The following is an 18,475-nucleotide window of genomic DNA, read 5'->3' as shown; positions in this document are numbered from 1 at the left end:
TTCATATTCCTCAGCTTGTGTGAGGCTGAAGAAGAATCTGCATGACACTGAAGTCCTGTCTTGGACCAAATGCTATATAATATGATGCATGCATGTATCACACAAATGGCTAGATTAAACCTGAAGAAAAAATAAAAATGAGGAACATGCCAATATTTCCTCTTACTATATTTCTTCTGTAATGTGTCAATTAAATGGTTCTTTTTTCCCCTTGTAGATATAACTTTCCGAACGAATATAAAGCCTTAACACCACAGATAATACACAGTACCATGGCTGTGTATAAAGAAGCACTGAAGCACTTGCTACCTACGCCAGCTAAATCTCACTATTTATTTAACCTCCGTGACTTCTCTCGTGTAATTCAAGGGATTTGTCTTTCCCGTCCTGAAACATCAGATTCTCCATTGCTGATAAAACGGTTGTGGGTTCATGAGGTAACCTGCCAAAATCATTGTAATCAAAACGTGTTTTTGAAATAAAATATGATATTATACAGAAATATAGTAGAACACCAATTTTACATTTTCCAGTGGACTGTGTCAAAATGGAGCAAAATTCCAGGAAAACGGAAAGATGAAAAAGAAAAAACTCAGCTTATATATATATATATATATATATATATATATATATATATATATATATATATATATATATATAGATATATATATATATATATATATATATATATATATATTATATACTATATACATATACTATACATACTGTATACTGTATATATATTTTGTTGTGTATTTATAAAGAGCTTAAAATGTCTGGCTCTTTGCTTTGATAAATAAAAAGTGTGTGCAAATCACTATGCCACAGCATTATACCAATTTAGAAAAAAAGGGAAATGCTGATTGAGAAGTATTGACTCACTGTGGTATTTAAAACTGAATGCTTATGAATTTCTATGCTTTATTTGCACCAGGTCCTCAGAGTTTACTTTGATCGCCTTGTGGACAATGGAGACAGGTCTTGGCTTGTTGGATACATTGAAGAGGTGGTGAAAAGTCACATGCGTGAAGATTTCCATAAACTATTTCAGCACCTAGATTTTGATGGGGATGGCAAAGTCCAAGAGGATGATTTACGTAGCTTAATGTTTTGTGATTTTCATGATCTGAAAAGGGAAGACACAAATTACAAAGAAATAAACGATGTTGAAAAATTACGCTTAATTGTGGAAAGCCATCTTGAAGAATTCAATAACATTAGCAAAAAAACAATGAACCTTGTTCTGTTTCGATTTGCAATTGAGCACATATGTAGAATTTCACGTATACTTAAACAGCCACGCAGTCATGCACTTCTTGTTGGTGTTGGTGGCAGCGGGCGCCAGTCACTCACACGACTAGCAGTACACATGGCTGACTATAGACTCTTCCAAGTTGAAATTTCAAAAAGTTATGGTAATAATGAGTGGCGTGAGGACTTAAAGCAAATTTTAAGAAGGTCCACTGAGGGTGAGATGCAGGGTGTCTTTTTGTTTACGGATTCGCAGATTAAAAAAGAATCTTTCTTAGAAGATATTAATAACTTGCTAAATGCAGGTGAGGTGCCAAATCTTTTTGCGGTTGATGAAAAACAAGAGATTTGCGAACGAATGCGACAAATTGACAGACAAAGGGATAAAACAAAGCAAACAGATGGAAGCCCTTTGGCCTTGTTTAACTTATTCATTGATCGTTGTCGTGATCAACTGCATGTGGTACTTGCCATGAGTCCCATTGGAGATGCTTTCCGTAACCGTCTGAGGAAATTTCCTGCACTTGTGAATTGCTGTACAATTGACTGGTTTCAGGTAAACCTGCTGCTGTATTTTTTTTTAATACCAATAAACTTTTAATAGTATAATGTTTATAGTATTTAGTTATGAAAAATGAAGAGAATGCATCGTTGAACCTTAATATCTTCTGTAAATGGAATGTGGATGAGGGGATCAGCTTGTGGGATTGTGTATGCACTCAGGTATTCAGAGAGGTGATAAGTGGGAATGGTGGGGTTAACACTATTTTTGTTAATTGGTAAAGCACGGTAGGACTATTGAGATTACTGTAGTTTAAGAAAGGGAAAGCTACATATGATGGGGATAACAGGGATTATGAGTAATTAATTGCCCTAGTACCGTTATCCATAGCATCAAACAGCAATTTGTTTTTATCCGTCTTCCACTTGTTATCAAATGATAGCAGAGATTGCATTAGGCAACTGCACTGCTGCAGGTTACAAGATGAAACAGCACCACTCCTTCATAAAATAAAAATGCCTTTATTGGAACCCTTTAGGGCATTACAACAACGTTTCGGGTCACACCTGACCCTTTGTCAATCTTGACAAAGGGTCAGTTGTGACCAGGGTCGGACTGGGCCTTTGTGACACTGGGAAAAACTCAGTGGGACCTGCCCTCATTGGCCCCCACTGGCAAAGACCTGCTCCCTGATCAGCAGGCCCATCGGCTGTCGTTAGTGGCAGCACATCTGCGCAGATTGTCTTTTCCGAGTTTGTACATTTGCGTGGAGCGTCGTTCGCATGGGGGGTTGGGACCAGGAGTTTCAAGGTCGGGAGGGGGCCCCATTGACTGCTAGGAGGGCACTTTGCTTTGCAGCCCTGGTGAGCCCCCGAGGTTCCAATCTGACCCTGCCTGTTATCCAGGAAGCTTGGGACCTGGGGTTTTCTGGATAAGGTGTCTTTTTGTATTCTGGCACTCCAGACTTGGGGAGGTCCATTTATCAAAGGTCGAATATCGAATTCATGTAAATTTTTTTGAACTCTTATAATTTGAATTTACTCGAAATTCAATTGGGAGGTTATTTATTAAAAAAAATAGAATATATAAAACGCGAACAAATATTTCAGACTCGAAGACTCAAATCAAAATCGAATTTGATTAAGCTTGTATCTAGTTTTTTCTCCGAAAAAAAATTTGAATGTCAGGAAGACTATTAACATCTTCAATTGGGTCACTGGACCTCTCCCATTGACTTATACATGAACTCAGCAGGTTTTATGTGGTGAATAGTCAAATTTGAATCAAGGTTTGATAAATCTCAATTTTCGAATTTGAATTCGAATTAAAATTCGAATCGAGTTTGGATTAGTCCCAATTTTAATTTGAGAGTTTTGACCAAAAATTAAGTCTATTGGTCATGGCTTCCCGGTAATTCTTCCAGTTTTCTGGATAACAGGTTTTCAAATAACGTATCCTATACCTGTAATAGTAATGAATACCTGTTCACAGTTTAGCCTGCAAAGCCATAGGCATCTTACAGACCCGTTAAAGTTCTCCCTCACCCTTGTTTACTGTTTAATTGCATTTCCCTTGCCCAGTTCATCCATGCTACATAACCCTTACTATCTGGTAGTCAATAAGCACTGTAGATATCCCAGACAAGTTATAAACCATGTGGATAACAATGTCTTTCCTATGTGGTCAATGTTGGCACATTCCATTTATACAGTATTTTCATAAAGGATAAAAAGTATTTTTTTGAATATTTAAAGATATTTCACATTGGGTGTCTTTTTATTTTTTTTTATATGATTATGGCATACATTTCTAAAATGTATCTTAAAAACATTTTAACATTTGACCTTAATTGTAGCCTTGGCCTGAAGATGCACTGCAAGCTGTTGCAACACGTTTCTTAGAGGACGTTGAAATATCAGAGGAAGTGCGAAATGGATGCATTGATATGTGCAAAAGCTTTCACACGTCTACAATTAACCTGTCTGATAGGTTCCGCAGTGAGCTTCAAAGATACAATTATGTCACACCCACTTCTTATCTGGAGTTAATATCCACATTTAAAACCTTACTTCAAAAAAAACAGACGTAAGTATGATTTGCTAAACTTTCATTCCCAGTGAAATTACATCTACCTCATATGTATCTGGTGGTCTTAACTGTTAACCTGCAGTTATATTTCCTATTCTGGCACCTAGCTTCTGAATTACATTCTGCTGACTAGTGCACTGGAACAGCCAGCTCACCCCATGGCTTTTAGATAAGGAGAAGAGTAATGAAGAGTAAACCTCTTCATTACTCTTCTCTGCCTTTAAGGGAGTGAATTCTTAGCAACATTTTAAGGTATCTATTATCTAATGGGATCAAGTCTCATTCTAATGGGATTTTCATTTTTTAGGTTGGAGTAGTTGTCTGCCTTTTTATAATATTTCATTATTCTATTTTCTGCTACAGAGAGGTGATGAAAATGAAAAGAAGATATGAGGTTGGTTTAGAGAAACTGGAATCTGCTTCATCACAAGTTGCCACAATGCAGAGTGAATTAGAAGCTCTGCAGCCTCAGCTAAAGGTTGCTAGCAAGGAAGTTGATGAGATGATGGTAGTCATCGAGAGAGAATCAATAGAGGTAGCAAAAACAGAAAAGATTGTGAAAGCTGATGAAGCTGTGGCTAATGAACAAGCTATGGCAGCAAAGGCAATCAAGGATGAATGTGATAGTGATCTCGCACAAGCACTGCCAATTTTGGAATCAGCTTTGGCTGCTCTCGATACCCTTACATCTCAGGTATGAGATAGTGACACAACATTATCATATATAATACTATAAAGAAGGACTAGTTTTCCAAACAGTAAATTGTTTTAGGTTTGTACAAAAAATAGCAGCAAACTAAAAGGAAACCTTTGTTTTTGCAGTAGTACAATCTCATGTTGCTAATGAATTATCTGTCACCATGGCAAGCTTATTATTATCTATAAAGTAAAAACAACTAACATTAGAACGGTGCTAATTCAATTTTCTATTGTAAAACTAAACATATTTTTAATCATCTCCCATATCTGCATCACAATAAGCCATTTCTATAAATTTACATTGTTTGTAAACCTTTTGATTCATCTTTTAGGATATCACAGTGGTGAAGTCCATGAAGAGCCCTCCTGCTGGAGTTAAGCTTGTTATGGAAGCAATCTGTATTTTAAAAGGAGTCAAACCTGATAAAATTCCTGATCCATCTGGTTCTGGAAAAAAGATTGAAGATTTCTGGGGCCCAGCAAAAAGGGTTCTGGGTGAAATGAAATTTCTTCAGTCACTTCATGAATATGACAAGGATAATATTCCACCATCTTATATGAATATTATAAGAAAACAATACATTACAAATGCTGAGTTTGTGCCAGAAAAGGTCCGTAATGCATCCACCGCAGCTGAGGGTCTCTGCAAATGGGTGATTGCGATGGATTCCTATGATAAGTAAGAAAAAAAACCCCAATGGAATGGTTTCTACTAAGAGCTGTAATGTGTCTTCTACTACATGATACAAATAGATCATTTAAGGGGAAATTTTGTTTCTAAGAATAGTTTTGAACTAACACATGAAATCTGAACTGAATACACCAAAACTGACCACATTCTATTGTATAAACATTCTCAGTGTCTGTAATCCCTGCTTAATTTATGTAACAAATTGTATGTTTTGATGAATTGTTTCAGAGTGGCTAAAGTTGTGGCTCCTAAAAAAATCAAGTTGAATCAAGCTCAAAGTGAACTGAAGGTTGCAATGGAGGGTTTAAAGAAGAAGCAAGCAGCTTTAAAGGAGGTCCAGGATAAACTGGCCAAACTTGAACAGAAGCTAGAGGAGAACAAACAAAAAAAAGCTGACCTTGAAAATCAGGTAATGTCATGTAGAACACTGTGACAAATAGTAGGCAAAACAAAACAAGCTGGTTACATTAAAAGTAATATCTATCTATCTATATATATATATATATATATATATATATATATATATATATATATATATATATATATATATATATATAAAATATTTGTAGATTCTGAATATAACGTTTTTAAAGAGTTAATAAAAATTGGTGTCAGTGCCACTGTCAAAACTTTCCATTAACAATGGACACAACATCAAATAGTTGTTAATTGTAAGATAACAATTATGCCTCAGTTTGTTGTTTATACATATTTTGGACATTTTAGTGTCCCAACAACAAACTGTTACCCTGGGGGACAGAAATAAAAATTGGCATAATCCCGGAAAAACTGGGATATGTGGGAGACCTATTTTAAATATATTGTACTGTCATTAGTTTTACTATGTGATTCGCTAATTAGTGCAAATTTGTTTCTACTGGCTGTTTCAGGATACTATTGTGTTTTTCAGGTTGACTTGTGCAGCAAAAAACTGGATCGTGCCGAGCAGTTGATTGGAGGATTAGGTGGTGAGAAAACGCGATGGAGTCTGACGGCAATAGAGTTAGGGAAACTTTACATAAATCTCATTGGGGATATTCTAGTTTCTTCAGGCATTGTGGCTTATCAAGGTGCATTCACTTCAAGTTATCGCCAGGTAGGTTAATCAAATATATAATAAGTATCTGGTTATGAATTTTGAAACAACTCTTGTTTGAATATCACATCTAATACCACATCAGGATCATAAATTACAGATTAATAAAAGAATTTCAAGGGTGAATGTATGTGTTTGACAGCACTTCATATATGAGGGACTGGAAATAGGAGAAGCAAAGGTGTCCCCTGCTTAGCCATAGAAACGCTGCTATGCTATAGAACTGAGGTCTCACATCAACCCACTGACCAGAACAAAACCTACTTATAGGCACTATGCTATGGACTTTGAGTCCCTAGATGTGTGGACTCTTATCCAGAGCAAAACCTGCTGAGCTATCGAACTCTCCTGTTTTACAGTTTTAAATGATGATTGAAAAAAAAAATCATATTAGTGTTTCTTCATAATAAATAAACTGGAAAACAATTGTATGCAATTAGCAAGTATAGAAAAGAAATATATAAGATGTTATAAAAATGTTATTTAAAACTTAAAGTCTCCCATCCAACAGTGTGTCCAGTGTGTTTTTGCTCCGTACAAGAATGAAACAAATGGGAAAAACCTTATTGCTTAAAGTGTGGCAATAAATAAGTTAGCAATTGCCTAAATGTTACACACTCTCATTAGTATGTATTATAAGGGTCCTTTGCAGTTGACGGTCAAAGATAGTGTAATGCAGAGAAGTTGGACCCATCAAGAACTATCTAACAAATATTAAACCTTAAACCAGCATTGATACTATTATCAAAATGTCTCCTCTCTCAATTTTTTAAAGTATTTGGCTTTCTATTCTGCCTGATTTTGACTCATTCTGATCTTGGTAAGGTCTGTTTGACCAAAGCAACCATAAAATACTTTGAATTCAAACTGAAGTTGAATAGCAACAGCATGCTACGGGTTGATTTTATTTTGGAAATCTTTACAATTGAGAAATCTAGTTTTTCTTACAAAAATGCACTTGACCCTTTAGATGTAGTGTTTCCCTTCTACAATGTAAAAATCTATATAACATTAAATAAACGTGATTATGTTTTTTTTATCAATGCACCCACAGTGGCTTGGATTTTTATAAAATGTAAGTATTTTGTTTGAAGTGGAAGTATTTTTTTTGATCTATAATACCTTCTTTTGAAGACGTAGCTAAACCCAAGGCATAAAAACCTTCACCAGAATTACCAATATTCATCTGTCTTACACATGTGCCATCATTAATAATTTTATTGATACTTGATTGATTTGTAATGCTTCCCTAAAAGGCTAAATCAGACTAACTAGCAGCAATATATATATATATATATATGTTTTCCCTCATTTAGTAGGATAAGAACCATTATATACTTTTTATGGTTTTGTCATTTGTTACTTTTTGTTGTTTCAATTAACATTTTATGTACATGTGATGTGTATGTAATTACATTTATTTTATTGCAGTCCTAGATATTCTTGGAATGTTTGAATGGTTGATACAGCAACAATTTTATGTTTTATTTAGCAATGCTGCAAACTCAAACTTATCCAAGGACAGCTAAATGAACATTCAATCTGCAATATCTGCAATATCAACCTCACAGTTTGTTTTTAATTTCTTGCAACACAGTTTTGATATTTCATTTATTTCTATAGTAATGCAAGATATCATATTGGAGAAAATGTTGATTTTTAGAAGAGCATTATATACACTTTGCAATCTACAGTGCAGAATATAATCACTGATCTATATTTCAGATGCAAACAAATGAATGGACTATGCTCTGCAAAAGTAAAAACATTCCATGCTCTGAAGACTTTTCCCTTGCAAACAGTTTAGGAGAGCCTGTTAAAATTCGAGCATGGAATATTGCTGGTTTACCATCAGATAGTTTTTCAATTGATAACGGAATTATCATATCGTAAGTATTGCATGGCTCCTCTGTTTGGCAATTTGTTTTTGCATTTGTTTTGGACCAGTTTTAATGCAATATAACAACACATGTAACAAACATTAGCCGGAAACCCATCATCCATAATGCTCCAAATTACAAGAAGACATCTCCCATTGACTCCAAATAAATTGCATTGTGGGAAGTAGTCCAAATGAAACTCACATGCACACCTATAGAGATATACTATATATATAGAACTCAAGCACAAGGGAAATAATTGCAAAACAGGGATTACCTCTGTGTTTAATCTGGCAAGCCAAACACTACAAGGTTTCAGGGGCCTACCCCTTCGTCAGGTGACCCTTTATTTTGTTGCCTGTTGCTGATTTTGTAGTCCAGAGGTACAGCCAATTCTATGTGGCTAGCACATCCTGGAACTATTGGCGCTGCCTGTACTATACACAGCAAGTGTTGTCTTGATTTCCAAACAAACTGCACTCATTGATACTGGTTGTCATTAGTACATTTTAATACACTGTCATGAAAACAACTAGGTGTAATTTTGAAATGTGTATTGATAATCTTTTGTGATAATATATGTTTTCATAGGAATGCACGACGTTGGCCTTTAATGATTGATCCACAGGGTCAGGCAAACAAATGGGTAAAGAATATGGAAAAGACCAATAGCCTTCATGTTATTAAACTAAGTGACCCTGACTTTGTGAGAACCCTGGAAAACTGTATTCAGTTTGGAACACCTGGTAAGTGCCTATGAAGGAACCTTTTTTATTTTTTTTAAATAGTGCTCCTTTCAGTGAGTGACTCACATTCACTTTGTTTCCTGTGTACAAAATTTTAAATATGAAGTAAAATAGAAAAAAATAGAGTACCATTTACAGGCATTTCTGGCCACATAATCTTTCAATTGAGAATACAGAGCATACTAACTTAGTGTAAATGTCTGGAAATTCTACCATAGATAAAGCTTCATTATAAATGCCTGAGTCAGGAAACAAAACATCATACGTATAGCTTGAGGTGTTATTGGTCTGTGACTGATAACTGTTTACATAGAGTACATACTGGGTAATGTAATAAAAATCATAACGTTTGCGCCTCATCATGTAATCAGTAGGGAGCATACACTGGTTACCTGTTGAAAAACACCTGACTGACCGATAGACCTGGTGCAAAATTTATAGCTTCTGTTACTTAATAAAGATATATTTTTTTTATATACAACTGCCTGTGTTTGACAGTGCTGTATTTATGAGGGTTGAAGGAATACATTTAGGCACCACCCTTTACCCTACCTAGTGTATCAGTCAGGGGTGGCAGTAGGCACAGGCTCCATTGTGGCTCTTGCATTTCTGCCCGGGTTCTTAAGTGGAAAAGTAAATGTTCTTTCTGGAGTGGCATGGGGTAACTTGGAGGACAGATACTATTATCATAGGTATGCTGCATTTTTCTTTTTCTATTGATGATTGGCTTTCTTGGGGGAGTTGCTCTTTTGAACAGCGTTTTTTTGTCCTAATGAAGTTGAAACTGTTTTAAAGCACTAAAGGTGGCCATACACGTAGAGATCCGCTCGTTTGGCAATTTCACCAAATGAGCGGATCTCTCCCCGATATGTCCACATTGAGGTGGGCGATATTGGGCTGATCTGATCGTGGGCTCAGCGGTTGGATCATAATGCAGCCAACACGGGCAGTCGGATCACAGGACCATGTCAACGCACAGATGTGGCCGCGATCAAACAGGATTTTTAACCCTGCCAGATTGCCATCTGGCCGACTTTCAGATAGATATCGATCGGGGGAGCCCATCGGAGGGCCCAACACACTGGCCAATAAGCTGCCGACTCGGTCTGTCAGCAGCTTTTATCGGCCCATGTATGGCCAGCTAAGTTAGACTATGCAAAATATAATTTATTCATATCTGGTGTGATGCAATGACTATATGTGTTTTCATCTGCTGTCACACACATAAAAGTACCAAGTCTCATAGCAATGTTATGTGATTGCACTAAGGGTAAGCAATGCAGAATCTTTTTTACATATTTTGAGTAATATCTTTTTTGTAATATCTTTCTTTTTAGTATTGCTGGAAAATGTTGGAGAAGAGCTGGACCCAATTTTGGAGCCACTCCTTTTAAAGCAAACATTTAAACAAGGAGGAAGTGTGTGCATCCGTCTTGGGGATTCCACAATAGAGTATGCTCCTGATTTCAGATTTTATATTACTACTAAGCTGCGAAATCCTCATTATTTACCTGAAACCTCTGTTAAGGTAAGTTTGCTTTACATTCATGAAATCTTCTTTGTATTGCTCACACATTCTCAAGCATATAAACTTCATCCAACTTATCGCATCTGTATTGACTCTCTGTTGAAGGCATCTGCTTTGACAACTTTATATGAGTTTTTAAAATGTTTTAACGATTTTATCAACACTGTCCATTGAGGGCGCAGGTTAACTGCATTATTCTTGTTGATATTTGGTTTGATATCTCTTTTGGACGATGCGGTTTATGGAAGTGTGTAATTATGCTTCGTTCTACAGGAAATACTCCTCCCTCTGAAATTCAGAGTTCCCCCTGAAAGGCCTAGCTCAGATGGATTTTTATTAAATATCCGTTTTAGTTGATCAGATGCAAGCTTATTGCATACTCACGTTGGTAAGGTTTAGTGATCTTGAAATGTAGGTTTATTATTTATCCAGAATGCTTGGGAACTGGGGTTTTCCAGATAAGGAATCTTTCCATACTATAAATAATTTCAACATTAAATAAACCCAATAGTGTTTTGCCACCAGTATGGGTTCATGTAGCTTAGTTGGGATCAAGTACAGAGTAATGTTTTATTATTACAAAATAAGGAAATGATTTTAAAATGTAAAAATATTTGCTTAAAAAATGATTCTATAAGAGATGACCTTCCTGTAATTCAAAGCTTTCTAGATACAGGTATGGCATCCATTATCTGGAAACGCATTATCCAGAAAGCTCTCAATTACAGAAAGCCATCTCCCAAACTTTTAAAAATGATTTCAGTTTTTCTCTGTAATAATAAAACAGTACCTTGTACTTGATCCAAACTCAGATATAATTAATCATTATTGGAAGCAAAACCAGCCTATTGGGTTTATTTCATGTTTATATGATTTTCCAGTAGACTTAAGGTATGAAGATCGAAATTATGGAAAGATCTGAGCTGGAAAATCCCAGGTCCTGAGCATTCTGGATAACAGGCTCTATACCTGTATTAGGTTTCCTGATAAGGGTTCCCATACCTGAATTACATTTGAAAACTCTCTGTATCCTACAGGTGACTTTGCTCAACTTTATGATCACACCTGAAGGGATGCAGGATCAGCTATTGGGAATTGTTGTGGCTCGGGAGAGACCAGATCTTGAGGAAGAGAAACAGGCACTCATTCTTCAAGGAGCAGAAAACAAAAGGTCAGTGTAAAGTATTGAAAGCAGAAGTGACAGCTGTCCTTACAGCAATTAAATGAAAAGAACTTGAGTAACAGTTGTGGAAAGAAGGCTATGATGCAGTTTCTTATATGCACTTAAAGGACAAAGAAGGGCAAAAAAATAAAATCCCATTTTTACTTTCTTTAATGAAAAAGAAACCCATCTCCAATATACTTTAATTAAAAAATGTGTACCGTTTTTATAAGAAACCTGACTGTATGCAGTGAAATTCTCCCTTCATTTACTGCTGTGGATAGGAATTGTCAGACGGTCCCTAACTGCTCTGCAGGGAAACAATCATAATTACGAACAGCAGGGGGAGCCCCCATCTTACTTACCAGCCATGCAGAATTCAAGAAGCTTTGTTTATGACAATCCCTAAGCAGCCCAGACCACACTGAGCATGTGCAGGGTCAGGCAAAGATGTTTAACAAAGTTACAAGATGACAGCCCCCTGTGGCCAACTTTGAAAGCATAAATCATTTGTTTGATTAGGCTTTGTGGTGCAGTAAGTTCATGCTTATGTTTAGTATACAAAATACAGCATTTCTAGCATTATTCTATTTTAGACTTTCCTTGTCCTTTAACACAGCAAACAATTAATAAAACAAATTTACCTATACATTACTAATACATTAATTACAAGTTTACAGCAGCACAACAGTTACTGTTTTAATAGCAATTATGAATCACTTAAAACATGTTATTAATTTATATAGGAAAGTTACTTCTAATTAAATTTGATTTCAAAATGCAAATTGGTATATTTGGGTTTACAACCCCTTTAAAGGAAAACTATACCCCCAAAATGAACACTTAAGCAACAGATAGTTTACATCATATTAAGTGGCATATTAAAGGAATTGTTCAGTGTAAAAAACTAGGTAAATAGATAGGCTGTGCAAAATAAAAAATGTTTCTAATATAGTTAGCCAAAAATGTAATGTATAAAGGCTGGAGTGATTTGATGTATAACATGTCAGTCAGATCACTACTTCCTGCCTTTCAGCTCTCTTGATTTACACTGACTGGTTACCCTGACTACCAGGCAGTAACCAATCAGAGACTTGAGGGGGGGGCACATGGGTCATATCTGATGCTTTTGAATCTGAGCTGAATGCTGAGGATCAATTACAAACTCACTGAACAGAAATGTACCATGTGGCCCCCCTTCAAGTCGCTGACTAACTCAGAGTTATAGAGCTGAAAAGCAGGAAGTAGTATTCAGTCTTCAGTCTATTATGTTACATATCCAGCCTTTATACATTACATTTTTGGCTAACTAATTATATTAGAAACATTTTTTATTTTGTACAGCCTATCTATTTACCCAGTTTTTATTTTCACACTGAACTGTTCCTTTAAAGAATCTTACCAAACTGGCCTATATATTTAAAGGGATACTGTTATGGGAAAACATGTTTTTTCCAAAACGTATCAGTTAATAGTGCTAATCCAGCAGACTTCTGCACTGAAATCCAATTCTCAAAAGAGCATTCAATTTTGAAATCTAACATGGGGCTAGACATATTGTCAGTTTCCGCTGCCCCAGTCATGTGACTTGTGCCTGCACTTTAGGATGGAACTACTTTCTGGCAGGCTGTTATTTCTCCTACTTAATGTAACTGAATCATTCTCAGTGGGACTTTGCTTTTACTATTCAGTGTTATTCTTAGACAGTGTCGTACTGGCCAACCGGGATACCAGGAAAAGTCCCGGTGGGCCCAGGTGTCAGTGGGCCCTCATGCTGTTAAACATTTGGCCTATTTCATGACCATTGCCTGTTTCAATGAGAACTAAGTGGCTTAATAGATGGAATAATCGATTATAGTATGTAAAGAAAAGAGACTAGGAGAATAAAGGTTGAGTGATGAGAGGAAACATAATAGTAGTGAGAGTGGGCCCCTGGTCTAAGGTTACTTGGTGGGCCCCTGATGTCCCAGTCCGACACTGTTCTTAGATCTACCAAGGTGTTTTATCTTGTGTCAGGGAGCTGTTATCTGGTTACCTTCCCATTGTTCTTTTGTAAGGCTGCTGGGGGGGGGAGGGAGGGGGGTGATAACACTCCAACTTGCAGTACAACAGTAAAGGTCCCCATAGACGCAAAGATTTCTCTTGATGAACGACCGATTTTAGTGAAGCCCGACCAATCCTTCGAAATTATCGTGCAGTTAGTGGGATTCGAACGATCGTACATCTTACGATTTTTCGGGCCGACATCTGTCAGGAAATTGATCGGCCAGGTCAAAAAAATCTTTCTCGGTCCCAGTGCAATCTATTTATGTTTGCAGGGCCAAGCAGGCAGCTCCCCTTTGTTTTCCTGGCAAATTGGTCTTTTTAGTTGATGGTAAATTCGTACGATCGTATGATTGTTCCAACAAGATCGTGGTCTCACGATCAGGATCTGATCTTTTAAAAATCTCAACATCTATGGCCAGCTTAAGAGTGACTGAAGTTTATCAGTCACATGACCGGGAGCAGCTGGGAAACTGACAATATGTCTAGTCAGATTTCAAAATTGAATATAAAAAAATCTGTTTGCTCTTTTGAAAAATGGATTTCAGTGCAGAATTCTGCTAAAGCATCACTATTAACTGATGTGTTTTGAAAAAAACATGTTTTCCCATGACAGTATCCCTTTAAGTAAATCTTGCTCTTTTACATCTCTTGCCTTGAGCCTCCATCTCATGATGGTCTCTGTGCTACCTCAGAGATCATCAGACCAGAAATACTGCAACTGTAACTATAACAGGAAGAAGTGTTGAAACAAAATACATAACTCTGTCTGTTAATTGGCTCATGTGACCTAACAAGTACTGTATGCTTTGTTTGGTATGTTTGTGTGCACAGTGAATCGTACGATCCCAGGGGGTGGCTCTTATTTTTTAAAATGGAAATTTTCTATTTAGGATTACCCAATGGCACATACTATTAGAAAAGTATATATGAAAATGGTTTATTTACACAAAGCAGGGTTTTACATATGAGCTGTTTTCTTTTTATAGAGACCTACATTGTTTGGGGGGTATAGTTTCCCTTTAACTTTGTTTCAAGACACCTTATTTTAATATTGTTATGTCGTAAAAATGAATACAAAATTCTTAGAAATATATCATCCTTTTTAACGGTTATTCATGGGCTAATAAATCAGATTTTTTTTATTTCTAGGCAGCTAAAAGAAATTGAAGACAAAATATTAGAAGTACTTTCTTCCTCAGAAGGAAACATATTAGAGGATGAAACTGCCATTAAAATATTGTCTTCCTCTAAGGCTCTGGCAAGTGAAATATCTGTGAAACAAGCTGTGGCAGAGGAAACGGAGAAGAAGATTGATGCAACGCGAATGGGCTACAGGCCAATTGCAATCCATTCCTCAATTTTGTTTTTTTCCATAGCCGACCTAGCTAACATTGAACCCATGTACCAGTATTCCCTCACCTGGTTTATTAACCTTTTTGTGATGTCAATAGATAATTCAGAAAAATCAGAAGATTTAGAGAAAAGGTAACTTAAATTTATTAGTATGATTTACCATGTTTCAAAAGTGTGACTAATTACTAGTGATGGGCAAAACGGCGAAAAATTTGCAAAATGGATTGAAGTCGATGGGTGTCAAAATTATTTTGATAAGGGTCAATTTTGACGCCTGCTACAATTTTTATACGCGCACCTATTTTGTTCAAATGCATTAAAGTCAATGTCCGTCCGAATAATTTCGACGCACTGCAATTTTTATGCACGTGAATATTCTGACGTGCTGCCAAATTTTTTTGATGCAGCAGATTTTTTCCTGGTGAAACACGGAAATTCAGCGCCCATCACTACTAATAACTCTTCTGCTGCACCTTTAGTTATGTACTGCATGTGACTTAAAGGATGGTGGTTATTAGAAAAGCCTTTTTAATTTCCAATTTTCCTTTATGCCTCAAGACTTCAGATTTTGAAAGATCATTTCACATATTCGCTGTATGAGAATGTATGTCGTTCCCTGTTTGAAAAGGACAAGCTCTTGTTTTCCTTTGGTTTAACAGCAAATCTTATGAAACACGAAAACCTGGTAAGTAGCTTTTAGTTCTTATACATTTTTGTCCTGTTATTATCATGACAATCAATTGATTTAAATGGAGTCTATGGGAGATGGCCTTCCCTTAATTCATAGCTTTGTGGATGATGGGTTTTCCAGATAATGGAACCAATGCTTGTATTTATTTTATTCTATTGTAAAGTATTATTCTTAATAAGAAACGTATACCACCAAATTAATATTTGTGCTTTGACAATGTTTTAGGTTCAGTCTCAGAGAATCAGTTTGGTTTTCCTGTATCAGACAACTAACATGCTGCATCTAGTTTCTGTAGTCTGATTACCGGTGTTCTGTTATCTAGATTGATGAAGAGGAATGGAAGTTTCTGCTAACTGGTGGCATAGGACTGGATAATCCACATTCAAATCCCTGCACATGGCTCCCTCAGAAATCATGGGATGAAGTGTGCCGTCTAGATAATATCTTGCGTTTCAAAGGCATTCGCAAGGATTTTATGCGCCTCAGAGATAGCTGGAAGGCAGTGTATGATAGTCTGGTAAGTGGTAAAAAATAATTGAAGGTATAAAATTTCTAAAATATATATTTATTCCTAAATTGCTGAAAATGCAAAGATATTAACACACTGCAATAGTATTTACTGAGGGCAATATGAAGCAAGCATAATTCTTTTACAAATCTAGTTACTGAAATTGTGAAGACATGTTATGTATGCTGTTTTAAGTACTGTGTATAAATAAATAAATATATAAATAGATACATAGAAATATAGGAAGTCTGTATAGAGCATGCAAGTTGAGACAATACTTTATTTGACATTATTTTTTGTTTATTAAATATTAAAATGTAATTGTTAGATGGCTTGCAAGGAATGGTGGTACACTGGGTGGCTGGGAAGATATGCCACCAATGCCAGCATACTGCATGTGTACCGATACTTACTGTAATTCTGTTCTTTAAAAAATGAGAAAGCTTAGCTTGGTATTTTCTGATTTTTTTATGGGAAATCACAAATTAATGTAATCTGCTCTGTCTCCACTTGTAGGAACCCCACCATGGTACATTTCCTTCAGACTGGCAAGAAAAACTAGGCCAGTTTCAAAGGATGCTGATGATCAGATGCCTCAGGCCAGATAAAGTAAGTCTTTTCATTTATAATGTTGATAGCAGTCAATCTATAGTACACGATAATAAAATACTATTTGATATGGATAGACACCAAGAAATCTGGACACCCTGGAACATGTCAAGTAAAACCATTTGACAATCATTGAAACATCTGGATTGATAGGATAAAGTACTGGCAGGAAATTTGTAAATTTGTTATTCCTTTTGACCTCCTGTAGTAACACTTCCCACCACGTGAAGGTCTCATATTCTCTGATACCAATATCACTGAACATTGTATGTTTACATTTTTGATTAAATATAAATAAGAGAGAAAAAAACACTGTTTTTTATTGGATAGATTTATTTTGGATTAGAATATGATGTTAAAGGTAGTCAGTGATTACTCTGTATATCAGTTATTCCATCCTGAGCCCAGACAGATCTAGGATCATACACCAGATGGTAGGGGATAGATATTCTTTCTACTAGCATCTGTAGGGGACTCATGTTGAAGTGAGACAAGATCATTTATGAAGAAATTAAATTGAAGCAAAACATCAACCTTTAATTTAAATAAAGTTCTTATTTCTACTGATCATTATTAGCTGAGAGTAAAAAAACAAACCAATTTTACATCTTCCTTCAGTACTAATCCATAGAAGACATTAATAATTAAGAAATTATCAGTTTAAAAACTGATAAAATTCATTTAATCCTCGTTTTAGTTTGCTTTTACCCAAACTCAATTTGTTTTCTATTATTTGTTCCGATTTATGGTAAATCCCACCAACTACTTTATCATTCAAACAATATTTTTGTTTTTCTTTAGATAATCCCAATGGTGCAGGAATTTGTAACAGGATACTTGGGAAGGCCGTTTATTGAACCACCTCCTTTTGATCTTTCCAAAGCTTTTGGCGATAGCCACTGCTGTGCACCATTAATTTTTGTGCTGTCTCCTGGTGCTGATCCAATGGCAGCTCTGCTAAAGTTTGCCGATGATCAGGTATGCTGACATATGATAACTGAACATAGAACTTTTGCAGTCTGGGACAATGGTAAACAGAATACTGGTCCTACATCTCTGTAAGATCGCACATTAGTCCTTGATAGAAAGATATGTTTTAGCACACATATATATTCCTGGATTGAAATGTGGCATAAGTCACAAAACCCTTCTGGCCCTCTATGACCCAAAGACAGTAAAGTAACAAGTGTCTTAAAAACCTCCCAATGGCCACCTCGTTTCCCTTTGGTATTTATGACATTGTTTGCCAGTTCTATTTTTTGTATCTCAAAGTTTATTATTAACAATGTAACCCTGTGTTAATGCAAAAAACATTGTATCTTGTTCAACTAAACTAAGCTTTTTTCCTGTATACTAAAAGGGCTTTGGGGGTGGAAAGCTCAGCTCTCTATCTCTTGGGCAAGGACAAGGACCAATAGCCTTGAGCATGACAGAAAAAGCAATAAAAGAAGGCAGCTGGGTAGTTCTTCAGAACTGTCACTTGGCCACATCATGGATGCCAATGCTGGAGAAAGTCTGTGAGGTAAATGTTTCTGTGTGACTTTTGTTAAAATTGTTTCCACGCACAGTAGCTGCTGTTCTTATCCCCCTCACTTTACTTTGTAAATAAAGGAATTTATTATAAG

The 18,475-nt window shown here is 36.1% G+C and overlaps 1 protein-coding gene across 2 annotated transcripts in view; it reads left to right on the top strand.

Annotated features, from left to right (window-relative positions):
- Positions 1 to 18,475, top strand: part of dnah7.L (dynein, axonemal, heavy chain 7 L homeolog) — a 77,977-nt gene that overhangs the window by 48,234 nt on the left and 11,268 nt on the right. For both annotated transcript variants that reach the window (XM_041577203.1, XM_041577204.1), the window contains exons 39-55: positions 218 to 437; positions 935 to 1,807; positions 3,609 to 3,838; positions 4,205 to 4,535; positions 4,873 to 5,219; positions 5,460 to 5,640; positions 6,142 to 6,327; positions 8,053 to 8,216; positions 8,799 to 8,953; positions 10,291 to 10,481; positions 11,519 to 11,652; positions 14,839 to 15,174; positions 15,601 to 15,727; positions 16,056 to 16,250; positions 16,758 to 16,850; positions 17,652 to 17,828; positions 18,211 to 18,372. In XM_041577203.1, coding sequence (XP_041433137.1) covers positions 218 to 437; positions 935 to 1,807; positions 3,609 to 3,838; positions 4,205 to 4,535; positions 4,873 to 5,219; positions 5,460 to 5,640; positions 6,142 to 6,327; positions 8,053 to 8,216; positions 8,799 to 8,953; positions 10,291 to 10,481; positions 11,519 to 11,652; positions 14,839 to 15,174; positions 15,601 to 15,727; positions 16,056 to 16,250; positions 16,758 to 16,850; positions 17,652 to 17,828; positions 18,211 to 18,372 — 4,102 coding nt within the window. The remainder of the gene's footprint in view (positions 1 to 217; positions 438 to 934; positions 1,808 to 3,608; positions 3,839 to 4,204; positions 4,536 to 4,872; positions 5,220 to 5,459; positions 5,641 to 6,141; positions 6,328 to 8,052; positions 8,217 to 8,798; positions 8,954 to 10,290; positions 10,482 to 11,518; positions 11,653 to 14,838; positions 15,175 to 15,600; positions 15,728 to 16,055; positions 16,251 to 16,757; positions 16,851 to 17,651; positions 17,829 to 18,210; positions 18,373 to 18,475) is intronic.

The sequence above is a fragment of the Xenopus laevis genome, chromosome 9_10L (genome assembly GCF_017654675.1).
Source record: "Xenopus laevis strain J_2021 chromosome 9_10L, Xenopus_laevis_v10.1, whole genome shotgun sequence".
In the NCBI taxonomy this organism is placed as follows: Eukaryota; Metazoa; Chordata; class Amphibia; order Anura; family Pipidae; genus Xenopus; species Xenopus laevis.
Note: the sequence above shows the minus strand (reverse complement) of the source record. Positions and strands in the feature narration are given on the sequence as shown.